Below are 13,696 nucleotides of genomic sequence, written 5' to 3'. Positions count from 1 at the left end.
ATGACCCAACTCCTAGGGCGAGTGTGGCAGGGGCCTGAATTAAGAGGTGATCTAGCGGGTGGTTAGAGACTAGGGTGTGCAAGTCTCCAGAAACTTGAAGAAAGAAGAGCTGGCAGACTTGGGGACAGTACGCCAGTGCAAACTTGGGGACACTACGCCAGCACAAAGAGAGTGCTGAAGAAAACCTCCAGGTCTGAAAACCAGGGAAAGAGCTAAGCAGGCCATTAACCAAATCAGGGGGCTCAAGACAGGAACCTTGGCTGAAAGAAAGGAAACATAGTATGCCTGGGTTTGGACAGCTGAATTTCAGGTAGAAGTGGGGCATTTATGGCCTTTAGGTACCTAGAGACATAGAACAATAAAAGGGGTAGGTCATCTAGAAAAGAACCAGAAAAAAAGAAAACAACTAGTATGTGAGGTCCGTTAACAGTGGAAAGCCCAGCCACTGTTAATGTAACAAGAACAGTTTGCACCACATCGAGGTAACCTGACTTCACTGTACTCATCAGTGGGGGCAATAGACACCATCTCTGTGGCTGTGACATTCAAAGTGACTGAGAAAGCAGAGCAACAAATCTGCATCAAATGTTGCACTAAGCTTAAATATTCCCCCCAGAAACTATTCAGATAATACAGAAGGCCACAGCTGTGGGCAATTGGTGATTGGCAGCTTCATCACAACAACACGCCCACTTATGCATCACATCTCATGCGGAGCTTTTGGCAAAACATTAAATCACCCAGCTGACTTAGCCTCCCTGGAGTCCAGATTTGGTGCCCTGCAACTTCTGGCTTTTCCCAAAACTAAAATCACCCCTGAAAGGGGAAGAGATTTCAGACCCTCAATGAGATTCAGGAAAATAGGACAGGGCAGCTGACAGCAATGGAAAGAACTGTGTGAGTTCCTGAGTAACAGCTCCAAAGTTGTTTCTTTGAAGGGGACTGATGTGTCCTTGTCCTATGTACAATGTTTCTTATACCTTACATCTTTGTCCATAAATGGCTCTATTTTCCATAGTACATGAGACGCCTTCTGAAAAGACCTCCTACTCATGATGGAGCACAGGAAAAGGAGAATCCTGAATAAACAAACCAACCAGAGAAGTCAGAATGGAGAGTGAGGGTCAGGGCAGTACGATGTAGCCCAGTCCAAGACGAGGTGGCCCACACCGAACGAGACAGAGGAAGACTTCCTTGCCAGCCTCGGAGATTTACCGACAGCCAAGAGCGAAGCTCGGGCAGCCATCAAAACACAGGCCTCGGGTCACAGAAGCTCATCAGGTAGCTCTGTTTTGGTTTTTGTTTTTAATGAACACAGCCTAAAATAAAGGACACATGTTGAGTTCATGTCCTTAAGTAATGCATTAAAGTGAAAAGTCACTAAATAATACACTGAAAAGGCACTTCAGATTTAGCATTCTAATTTTATTTGGCTTATCATCAAGACTGTATTTTCTTTACCTTATATCAAAGTTATATGATAAGTGGAAAGGCAATTTAAAAAAGGAAGGCAGTCCAAATGCCTTCCAAGTGGCAAGGATAATTCAACCCAAGACGCCGTATTTAGAGGGATTTAACCCATAGGTAGATTGGTAAGCCATAGGTAGATTGGTAAGCCATAAGTGAGCTAAAGTGGGGTAAAGTGAAATGCTAGTGAAAAGAGCATTTTCCTAAAAGGTGGAACCACATGAAATCACCAATGTACAAAAATATATTATCTTGCTTCATACATTCTTTAAAAGACCACATGGCATAACTCTGCCAAGAACTTCTGCCCCACCGACGAGTTTTGTTAGCCCTTGTCAGGATTCAGCAAAAAGAGAACTCTCCCACACCTGAGTGCACTTCTCTGCAGTATAAATCCCTTACAATACAAACCTGCAACCCTTAGACACCAAAATAAACATTTTTTTTCAAGCTCAACCGGTCCTGTATCTCACACGTGATAACAACCACAGCAACTTCAGAATTCTGTATGCACAGAGAAAAGGCGGTTATCTGGCCTAAGGGAGGTCGCAGGGGCCGGGCCAATGGGGCAAGTCTCTGCTCGTTGTTCCTACGAAGGCCAAGGCAAATCTTGAGCTGCAGGCAAGCAGGACTGAATCCACTCTGGGCTCACTAATGCTGCATACATTTGCGAACTCCTTTGCTCTCTCCAATCACCCCGGAGGTTATACTGCCCTTGCAAAAGGATTCCAGGAAGCACCAAAGTTACAGCACACACAGACCAAAAAAAAAAAAAAATAGCCAAGTAAATTCCCATGATGCCAGGGTACTGGGCAGTTTCCAAGGGCAGAGTGTTCCAGAAAAATACAAATAGTTCAGGCTTCCCAAAGAAATTCCAGGCAAATACAGACAGCTGCTCTCTTAGAAAGTCATGCAGAATTGCAGTTTAGGAGTTTGGATGAGAAACCTAAGGACAGGCAAAAAGTTTCCAGCCAACTGGGGATTCTAACTAACTGCTGAGTATTATTTCCCCTCATCTTCACTCCGAATGTCCGCTTAGATTCCCTGTACAGAGCACAATATCCGGCAATATTCGTGTCCACTGCCAACACGATAGCCTCTCAGTAGTTTCGGGAAGGTCTCCACAAACTTGAACCTTTTTTAAAGTTTACCTGAAAATGTTAAAACCTTTCTTTCCAATATTCAAATGTTTGCCACTTAAGAAAAAAAAAAGCTCAGTGTCATTCAAAAATAGAAGCCCCCCTCCTCAACTGGTTAGAGTGTCTTCCCAATATGCCAAGGTGAGCGCTCATTGCTGGTCAGGGCACATACAAGAAACAACCGATGAATACAGAATACAGGTGGAACAAACTGATGCGGCTTTTTCCCCTCGCTCTCTCTAGAGTCAATTAAAAAAATATAAAGTAAAACCCACAAAGCTCTTGTAAGTCTCAAGATATTTATACTCGGCATCTATTTTTAAATTTCTGAACAAAATATCTCATACGACACTTGTGTATCAGTCTCACAGTCTTTACCTTTTTAGCAAATAAGAGATACTTGGCTGCATAATCCCATTAGCCAATGTTAAACTCTTCCCTTGTGCTCCTTTTGAACGCACATATTGCAATTTTCACCCCACTGTAAAAGGGATATCTTTAAGGTTATTTCAGTAACAACCTGGGCGTTGGCCACACCGGGACTCTCTAAGTCAAATGTGACTATGTGGCAGGAGAGGGCCACCCTCCTGCCGTGGATCTCGGCTGAGTACTGCAAACCAATCACATGCAGCTCAACCCCCAAATTACTTAGGACGCAGACGCGAATTTAAAAAGGCAAGGAAACGCACTCAGCTCACAGACCAAATTAAAGACACTTCATTCCAACATAAAGAATATCTGAGTTACTTCATAATAAACAATTTAAATTTTCCTTAACATGTGTTGAGTCTCATATGTGGAAGCATTCAGTTAACTTAAATAAAGTGTCCCAAATAATATCAAAACAAAAGACAAAAGTCAACTCAAAACTGCCATGTACAAAAAAAAAGCCATAATTCACAATACTACTTCCCAAACTCTAGAAAGCTTTCTATGTGAAGAAAAAAAAAAACAGGTCATGGAAATGTAGTTTCACTATTTACAAATACAGTTCACGGTTTAAAAGATCCCGGGTTTTCCAAAGGCCTTTGCTTCTGCTTAGTGTGCACTCTTATGACAGCTGTAGCCAATGTTCAAACGAGTGTAGAAGAGAATTAAGGTACCATCCCCACAAATACAAAATGCTAGTACCCAAAACATAACCAGCATTTAAGGAACTAGCAGTTTTCGAGCTCTTTAACAGCTTTCCGACTACTTTATCCATGCAAATGACTTTCAAACTCTCAGGAAGTAAGGCACAAGAAACCACATTTAATTAAAGATTCAGTCTAATTCCCAGCAGTAAATCGCAGGAAATACCTAAGTGTTCCAAAGCTGCAGCCCCTCAGCCCTAAAACAGTTAAGTTTTTGGTTGATCTGCCCTTTAGAACTCAACTTCTCCCTTTTTTGAATGTTTAAAACAGGAGAATCTTTCAGGTCTGAGTGAAACTTGGTTTTAACAAGTAACTCATTTTTATGAAAACTCTAACCATAAGACTAGTTATGAGTTAGAACATCTCATGTCTTTTTTTCTTTTATTCTTAAAATACCCTTTTACTCAAAGTGAAAATGAACTTGCTGTAATCTGACTTGCACCAACTGACTCCTGATTACACTTGAAACATTTACTCAGTTGAGAACGGGGGGCCTGCTGCCTCCGGAAGCCCCCACCAGATTTCTACAGGGAGCTGCCCCAGGGCCTCCAGGCCCGCACACAGAACCCTAACACTTAAATGGACCTGCTAGTTCTGTTAAGTAAACTCTTAAAAATGGTAATTGTATAATTGCATTGGGGGGGGGATCACAACAAGAACCTAATAAAAATAGTTGGGGAATGATATGCCTTTATTATCTGTTTCTTTACTAAGCACGAAATCTTAAGAGTTTAGTCATATTCCTAGTTTAAGGATGATACCCTGACTAAAAACCATTTGAGAGGCAAAACTAAAGTCATACCAAAACTTTGGCACTCCAACAAGCTTAAACAGGTTGTATCCATTTCCCAGAACGTAAAGGAGTGAAGAACAGTGTCAGTACACCCTGTACTTCAAGTGGCAAAAGAAAAATTACTTTAAAATGGCAAATGCTTTTAATCATAGCTCAAATAGGATGATAAATGAGCAAATAAAGGCAGCAGTTATATATCCAAATGCTAAATAAAACTGGATTTGGCGGACAACCCCAACTTTATGACTTAATACAGGGTGGGGCAAAAGGTTTACAGTTCATTTGGAAAATAATACAATTAATAGATAATAGAAGAATACACAGTTTCTCCCACTCACAACTACAAACCTACTAAGGAGGCACTTTGCCTTTTTGAAACACTTGATAAAGAGCACGGGTACCTAGCTCCTAAGTTGTAAGTGGTAACTTTACTCTAAAACTCACTCTGAAAAAAATAAAATCCTGTGTCCTTCTCTCCAGGAACTTCGACACGATGTGAGTGGCTTAACATTTTTGACACACAGTAACCACAGGAATGCCTATATGTAAAATCCCCCCGGTGTAACAAGTGCGTATTACAGATTATGCTGTGAAAAATATGACTATCTTTATTATGCTGTATAGTCAGGATGAGGCCTTCAGATCTGTACCTCCGCGCTTGGTTGGTAACACAGATGTGGCACAGCGAGAGAGAAGGTGTACGCACAGCCCTCCAGCCCCGACACCCGGGAGGGCTCTCCCTGCTGATTTCAGGCCTGGAGCCACCAGTGAGGCCAAGAGTTCCAGCACTTCCTTGCGTAGCTCAGCGCCGGCCCTGTCGTCCCCTGGGCCGGGCGGAAAGCCGCGCTGGCCCTTTAAAGGCGCTCGCTTCCTGCGCCCTCGGCCCCTCCCTCGAGGTCGTCAGCTCCCGCCTCCACCCCCGCCGAGGGTCACACTTGAACTTTAGCTAGTCCTGCGCGGCCCGGCGCCACAGCTCCGCAGGCGGTGGCCACCCCACTGCACGTGTTGGATGCGTTACCTCGGGATTGGCACGCCCGATTCCCTCCACCTAAGTCCACTTCGGACACAATCAAAACAAAACAAAATGCACATCGGCCTCCAAAAACTGCTTGGCCAACCCCCACAGACAAGCTCGCGCCTATCCTCTCCACCTGCAAGCCCTGTTCCTCGCTGGCAGGGCTCCGATGCCCCTCGCCGTGCCGCCGATCCCAGCCCAGTGCAGTGGAAACGGCTCCCCAGCGCGGCCCAAGCTGGGAGTCGCGCGCCACAGGTCGGAAAGGAGCCGCCCTTAACTCTGAGATTCTGGAGGTGAAGGAGCGGCCGCAGAAATCTGCGCGGGCCGCGGGCCGCAGGGGGGGGGGGGGGAGCAACTCCCGGTAAACCCCCTCCTTCTTTCACTGATGAACTTTTGTGCCTTCTCTGATGTCCACTTCTTGGCGTACTTTCCTCTCTCCCTTTAACGGGCTCGGTCCCCATCCCACTCCAACTTTCACTTGAGCGCGCGCACACCTTCACTATACCTGTGTCCCCTAACTGGTCCCGAGCAAGCCCAGCGCCCACCTGTGCCAGTTCTCGCCCGCTCCCTGCACGCGTTCCCTGTACTTTCAGGACAAGCAAACTCCCACAACCGTCCCTCATACGCCCCACCGAGATCTCAGGCACAGGTAGAGGTCCTCGCGCCCCCTCTCCGGATGCGCCCCCTCTCCGGATCTGGTCGTGTGCCTCCGAGACCACTCACCTTCCAGCCCGCCGAGCTGTTGCTGTCACCCTTATCCTTGAAGTAGGGCACACTCTTGACCATCCACTCGTAAATCTGCGACAGTGTGAGCCGCTTCTCCGCCGAGCTCTCGATGGCCTTGGTGATGAGGTCGGCGTAGGACAGGTTGCCCCACGCGTTACGGCGGGACGAGCTGCTCTTGCGCGGCTGCCCAGCCAGCGGCCCGGCAGCGGCAGGGGGCACGGGCGGGTGCTGAGACAGCGGCCCAGGCGGCGGGGGCTGCTGCGGCGCCTGGTGCAGGCAGCTCGCCTCCGGGCCCTGGAAGTCCCCGCACAGCCCCCCAGTGGCGGCCGCTGCTGCCGCCGCCGCTGCCGCCACTGCTGCCGCCGCAGCCGCAGCCGCCGCCACGGAGCCAGGCGCCTGCTGGAAGTCCCCGCTCTCCTCCAGCAGGCTCAAGTTGCTCATGAAGTCCGCATTGACAGCGGCCGCCGAGGGCAGGCCCGCGGCGGCATCGGGGTTCGCGGCCGCGCCGCCCGACGGCGCCGGGCTGGAGGTGGCCGAGTTGGACTGGCTAAACTCCGGCCTGGGCAGCGGCCAGGTGCACGAACGCGGCCGCGGCAGCGGCTCGAAGTCCGGGTCAATCTCCACCACCTGGGGCGCTTCGGCCATGGTGACCCCCGCCCCTCCCCCAGCCGCGGGAGAGCCGAGAAGGGGTAGAGCGCAGCACCGGGAGCCAAAGAAAGGGGGGACCGTGAAGAGCTGGTCCGAGATTGGGAGCGAGGTCAGTGCCGCAAGAGGACGGAAACCCGGAGGAAGAAGCGGCGAAGTGGAAGCGCGAGCCCAGAACTTAACTTCACGAGTCCATCAACATCTAGACTCCTCTGGGTCCGCTGCACCGACGGGACGGCAGGCCAGGGTCGCCGGGCACGGGCAGCACCAGCGCCGCCCTCCTGATGACAGGGCCCGCGCACCGGAGGACTGACGGACGCCGCGGGCCGCTCGCTCTCTGAGCACAACCACGGCGCTGCTGCCTGTTGAATGTGGCGGCTGCAGCGGTGGTTGCAGCTACTACGCGGCCGCCCGACTTACGGGATCTGCCGCCACCCCCCGCCCGCTGCGGCGCGCGCGTCGACCCGCCCCTGACTGACAGCTACCGTGGCCAATAGGCGCGCGGCACCGCCGCGAAGGCAGCCAGTGGACGCAGACCGGGGTGGGGGCCGATTTTCCACCGGGAGGCGGCAGTGGGTTGGTGGGGGGTAGTGAGGTGTTTTTCTTTTTTCATGCTCTCTCTTTTTGGATGTTTTTATTTTCTGGTAATTCTCGAGTGTTTCGTGAGTCTCTCGCCCTCTCAGTGTTTGATTGCTAGGAGGCAAACCAGCGTGGAGGCGGCAGCGACACTTTGTTTACTACCGAGGAGCAAAGCCGAGTACCGGGGAAGCACCAGAACGAGTCGCTCGCTCTACCTCGACCTCCTCTCCGGGCCCTAAGCCGGGGGCCGGGGACCAGGGAGGACGCGCCGCACTCCGGAGGCGCAGGGTGGGCGGGCGGAGGCGGCCTCTCGGAATTCTCATCCGCCCGGCTCTGAGCTCCACCCACGATTTCTTTGCAAAGAAACGTGGGGCTGCCGGTGGGTTTTGTTTTGGTTTTTTGTTTTCTTTCTGCGCGATTTGTCAAGACCTCAGGCCCGGCGTGGGCCGCGCACGCCCCCCGGCGCCGGGGTTTTCACGGTCCAGCCCGCACGCTGAACACCCTCCCACTGCCTCCGCACCCGTTAACTGAGCCTCTGCGGTTCGGTCCCGTCGTCCAGCCAAGCAGTCCCCAGCCAGGTTCACTCACTCTGTCCTTGACATACACGGCCAGAAATCAGGGGAAAGGGCTCGGCCCGGCAAATGTAGTCCTATTGCACACGCACAGACTGTCCCAAAGGCGTCCTAGACCTCATTTCCTCAGCGGGAACCTCAGCCTGCCCACCGAGTCAGCCAGGGACAGCAGGGAATGGGGAGCATTGAGTGAGAAACTTGTCACTTTATTATTTACCTCTAATTAACTTTAACTGTTCCCTTGTAACTTCTTTGCTATTTGGAATGAAAGTGATGAGGTGTTGAGATGTAAAAAAACTCAAGTGCCTTAGGGCGTAGTCCTGCCCCACCCCCAGGTTCCTAATTTAGGCTGTTTGCCACGTGCGTCAGTCAACCCACCCACCTCACCCCACCTTCCCCCATCTGGGTTCCAGGTCTAGGACGTCCTGTCGGGATCAGTGGGGCCAAAGGTAGGAAGACAACGGCCCTTGTGTCTCAGGGAGCAAAAGAAACAGTTTTCAAGTTGTTTTGTTTTGCTTTGCTTTTTTTTTTAGGAGGAATATGGAAGGCATTTCCTTTCAGGGGGGGTGGGATCATTTACGAGGGAAGATTGGCAGTAGGGTTTTAAATATCTTGTCCAAAATGACAGCTCCCAATTTTTTTTAAACTTTCTTACAGGTAATTCTTCAATTGAAAAAAATAGCATCTTGAGAAAATTAATGCATCTTTTCTAAAAGTTTGAAGACTTAGAGATTTATTTCTTCCTTGACATTCCGTCATCTCCCTTGTACAGCCCCCTACTTCTTTAAAATCCTATTACCACAACAGCTTCCTACTGATATTGGGGGTGGTGGGCTAGGGTGAGGGTCGTGAGCCTGGTGCATTGGGGATGGGGTTGGTTCACAACCCCCTTCTGGTGGTGTTCTAGTGTTTACTATCAAACTCGGACATTCGGGCTTCCTCTGCCAGCCGCTAGGGGGCCTCGGCACCCCCAGGATGAGCTCAAAGGAAAGTCGGAAAGTCGACCCTTTGCAATCACCCTCTGCACAGGCAGCCCCGGATCCAGACGGCCGCACCCTGCACAGAGGCGGTGCTCTAGTGCATCATTCCTAGCAAAGGAAGTCAGCTGCAAACTTGGCCTTGCCTTCATTTCCATTCCGGTTTTTCAGGGCCTCAGTCGGGTGAAAGGGTTTGGTTAAGGGAGTTTTCTTACAGACTGCCCAGCTCTTGAATTCTGTGCTGTCCCGCCCAATTGTTTCTTTGACTGTTCTGGTTTATAGCTGCCTACCATAGTGGTGGATGTATCCATTTAGTGAACTGTTGGGTGCCGGTAAACTGCAGAATGCTTGTTGCCGGTCTTTAGCCACCACGAGCTATCCTGTAATGAGTAACCGCCCATAACTCAGTTCGCATCTTTCTAACTATATAGGAGGAATTTCTGGAAAAGCCATCACTGCGTCAGCAGTTAAATGCATTTGTAATTCTGAGACACGCTGCCAAAATTGTCCTCCATAAAGGTTGTATCGAGCTGAACTTTCTTTTCAGCTACACCTACATAATCTGAACGTTGAAAATAAAGGTGATCCCCTTTATCTTGTAGATCGGGAAATTGAGGCACAGAGAAACTAGGAGATTTGTCCAAGGCCAGAGCTAGAACGCTTGTCTTGGTTTCCTGTCAATAATCTCAGTTCACAGATGGAAAATCATAAATATCCTGTAATCCCACTATATGAAAACCACTATAAACCTTAAGGTGTGTTGCTCTCCAGTCAACCCTCCCGATTTTAGTAATTTTCGTCAGATGAACTCCACTGCACTGAATCAAGTTTTGATTTAAAAGTTTTAAAAAGCAGACACAAAAAGATGATGGTGGCAGTAAGAGAATGAAAGAAAACAGATGACAAAAGATGTGGCTTGGGTTTTTTAGTAAAAAAAAAAATGTAAATGTTTTCTCTCTCTTTGAAGGATGCCAAAGTATTTAGGTTGGCACGTGTTCTGCTTGAAAGAAAAATGTTCATTTCTCCGTTAGTATTTTTTGTGGTAGCTGTTCACCTTGAAGGCTTTTCCTAATGATTATCAATTATTAGTTGGTACATTAGGCCAAACTGGGAAGAACAATGTTTCGTGTCTGGTAAAGACAATTGAAATGAAAAGGGAAATTTCTTCTCGCTGATGCCACGTCCATTGATCAGTTCCCAGGCAGAAATTTCTGCATGTACACCTCACTGTCCAAACACCATCTCTCGATCTCCGGTTTAAATTCATACTCATCAGAATAGGTCACTGGAGTCAAATTTAATAGAACAGCCTAGATGCATATCTCTCCGTCATGACATTTAGCATCATACTTCACGTTTCCCTTTCTCCAAAAACTGCCCCCTTCCGGTACTTTGTCCGAATTATTGAAAGGTGCTGCCATCTCCCTAAAACAGCCTTTCATCAGTACATGCACAGAAAATAATCTGAAAAAAATCGGCTTCACTGGCATGTTAAGTGGTACCATGGTAATGTCAGAATATGGTAGTCGTTCATGTTTCTTGAGGAATAATTTCCTTTGTGTTTTGTTGTTTGTCCAACAAATATTTATAGAGTGCCTACTATGTACCTGCCAGACACTGTACATCTCAGAGTATATTGTTTTGATGGTAAATTCCTTGAGGTTATAAATGGTTTGTTTTATCTTCCTTTATATGATATTTGATGGCCAGATTAAAATCATGCTGCTCTTAAATGGTCAGCAATGCATACTGAAATATTTGGGGGGAATTATACACTCAAAAAAGTATTTGATGGACACAAGGACTGCTAAAGCAGGAAAAATTCAAATATCATAACCATTTTGAAGAAAAGTAGTAAGATGAGGTAGACAAGCTAAATAAGTGTGTCACCCACAGACACGGGGAGTATGAACTCTGACCACCAAGACCCAGGGTTGGGATAATCTTGCTCTAAACGGACAAAAGACACAAGCTACATCAGATTCCTTGTCTATGACACATAAATGCGATGCTTGCTCACCTGTCACTGGGGAGAAGCGCTGGGCAAGCCATGAACCAGACAGTCAATGTTGTAATTGTTATGAAGAGCCAGCTTCAGTATACTCTCCCTTCACTTTAAGGCTTAGTGCGAGTCGCCTTGTGGGTGTCTACGGGAATTCTAAACTATATGTGTAGATCATCTAAATGCCCAATAATAGAGAATGGCTAAATGAATAATGGCTTATCTGTAAGGCAGTGTCTCATGCAGTCATTTAAAATAAAGTGGACAAATCACTTGTAATGACATTGCAACAGCCAAAACTGTTAGCAGCCCCGGCCAGGTGGCTCAGTCTGTTAGAGCATCATCCCCATACACCAAGGTTGTGGGTTCCAATCCTGGTCAGGGCACATACAAGGATCCACCAGTGAATGCATAAATAAAATGGAATACCAAATCGATGTTGATCTCTCTCTCCCCTTCCTCTCTCTAAAACCGATCAATAAAAAAATTTTTAAAAGTTAGTTAGCAATGGTGGTATCTGAGTGATGGATTGTTATTGGCCTATTGGCCTAAGCAAAACCCCTCGCTTCACAGGTAAGAAAATAGAGACACTGGAAGTTGAGCGATTTGCCCAAGGCAGTACGGTTAGTACGGTACTGTATGTGGATCAGAACTTGGACCCCTGGTATTCAGACCAAAACCTTTTGCCTTCTGTCTCATTGCTTTTCACAGCACCTTTTCTAACTGGGGGTTTTCAGACTATTGGATAAAATACAACCTATTTTTTTAAGGTTTTATTTATTCTTAGAGGGGAAGGGAAGGAGGGAAGGAGAGAAGGAGAGAAATATCAATGTATGGTTGCCTCCCATGAGTCCCCCACTGGGAACTGGCCTGCAACCCAGGCATGTGCCCTGACTGGGAATCGAACCGGGATCGTGTGGTTCGCAGGCCCGCGCTTAATCCACTGAGCTACACCAGCCAGGGCTAAATACAACCTATTTTAAACACTAGGTTTTTACCTTTGAGACAATAAAATAACTCAAACCCCAAGACATATACATATCACAATTAAAATTTTTCTAACATTAAGGATTCATAGAATTGCCATAAAATTAATGGATGGCACATGAACTCCTAAATTCTTTGAATGTCACAAGTCTGAATTTTCCATTCATGCTCGAAACACAATGTGTTTTCACTATTTCATTTCTGTTTCGTGTCATATTAAAGCTCGTAACATGCTTCTAAAAAAGGGGACATATGTATTAAATTAAAAAACGCTGCCATGCAGCACACAGATGGGAGCACATTTTTGGCAGAAAGGAAGTTTAACAAGGCATTTTACTTATTTACTTGGAAAACTAATAGGTACGAATGTTCAAGTTAAGCAGTATGAATTACTTGCTGATTTCAATAATCAGTTTTTTCAAATCAAATCACCCTATTGCTACAACACTATAATAGGGAAGGGGAGTTGAATGTGATTGTAAACAAACCACTAAGAGTCCAGTAATGAAAGAATGAAAGATGAAGAAACTGTCAGCATTTTATAGTAACTAACCATGTTGCTGGTCACTTGGTGATAAAAATCAATAGCCAGAGGTAATGACTGTGCCGTTAGGGTGCATGTGTTTTCATACGCTGGGCAGAGCCCTGACTGTGTCAGTTACGGAATAAAAACAGGAGGTAGGAGTTGATGAAATTTCAGATTTGGCTGGCTCGCAGGGCCCACCCAAATGCAAAGTTTGCTGTGCCAGAGAGTACACAGAGGTGAACAGAGCGTATTTCTCCATAATGTCAGGTTTCTATTTTGTGGTAAATGCAGCCTTTAGAACACGTGAAGTCTTTTATAGTCTAAGGGTTAAAATTTAAAAATGGAATTTCTAATTCATGGATCACTGACACGGTGGAGGGAAAATGGATCTTTCTCATATCTTTAAATAATTTTGTTTTTGAACAACAAACCGAAAACAGAGCATTTGACAGCTATATTGCATGCCTGCACTCTGAAAGATTCCAATCTGGCAAAGCCTCCACAGTCTAAGACCAGGCTTAGTGATATCTCTTCCTCCTGTTTTCCATTTTCTTATACCATCTGAAACAAGAGATATATATATATATATTGATGAATATGAATATATATCTCTTGTTTCTAAACATTTTCGGTTCTAACCCATAAATTATTTTTATCCAGAATCAGAAAACACACATAAAAGTTTTTATGCCCCACTGTTAATAAAAATGACGTTTTTTAACAGTAACTATAGACTAATATAGTTACGATCTAAATCAGTCCTCGGAACTACCCCAAAGTTGTATGCATTATTACGATTCACATCTTACAGAAAGTGAAACTGAGGCACAAAGAGCTAAAACACTTGCCTAAGGCCTTATCTCAGGAGCCTATCTAACTGTAATCTCACGAAGCTACTAGTATCAACACCTAGAGCTCATCTCCTGGTTAATATTGCGCTTTCTGCCGCCATCAAATGTTGGGGGTTTTCTAGAGGACGAGAAATTGGCCAGACATAATTGGATGATTCAGGTTTTTTCCAGAAAATGGGTATCTGGGCTTGGGGGGGGGGAGGTGGGGGAGAATCATTGTCCCCTGTCAGCTCTGCCCGAAAGCAGTTCCGTTTATGTTAATGAAAGGAGACTAGGAATGGAAC

General features: G+C 46.7%; 1 protein-coding gene across 1 annotated transcript in view; it reads right to left on the bottom strand.

Moving 5' to 3' along the window:
• Nucleotides 1-7,357, bottom strand: part of FOXO1 (forkhead box O1) — an 84,363-nt gene extending 77,006 nt beyond the window's left edge. The window contains exon 1 of the mRNA XM_037057607.1: nucleotides 6,271-7,357. Coding sequence (XP_036913502.1) covers nucleotides 6,271-6,918 — 648 coding nt within the window. The 5' untranslated portion in view covers nucleotides 6,919-7,357. The remainder of the gene's footprint in view (nucleotides 1-6,270) is intronic.
• Nucleotides 7,358-13,696: the final 6,339 nt, after the last annotated feature.

Source organism: Sturnira hondurensis, unplaced genomic scaffold (genome assembly GCF_014824575.4).
Source record: "Sturnira hondurensis isolate 20B ecotype Veracruz unplaced genomic scaffold, ASM1482457v3 Scaffold0009719, whole genome shotgun sequence".
Classification (NCBI taxonomy): Eukaryota; Metazoa; Chordata; class Mammalia; order Chiroptera; family Phyllostomidae; genus Sturnira; species Sturnira hondurensis.
Note: the sequence above shows the minus strand (reverse complement) of the source record. Positions and strands in the feature narration are given on the sequence as shown.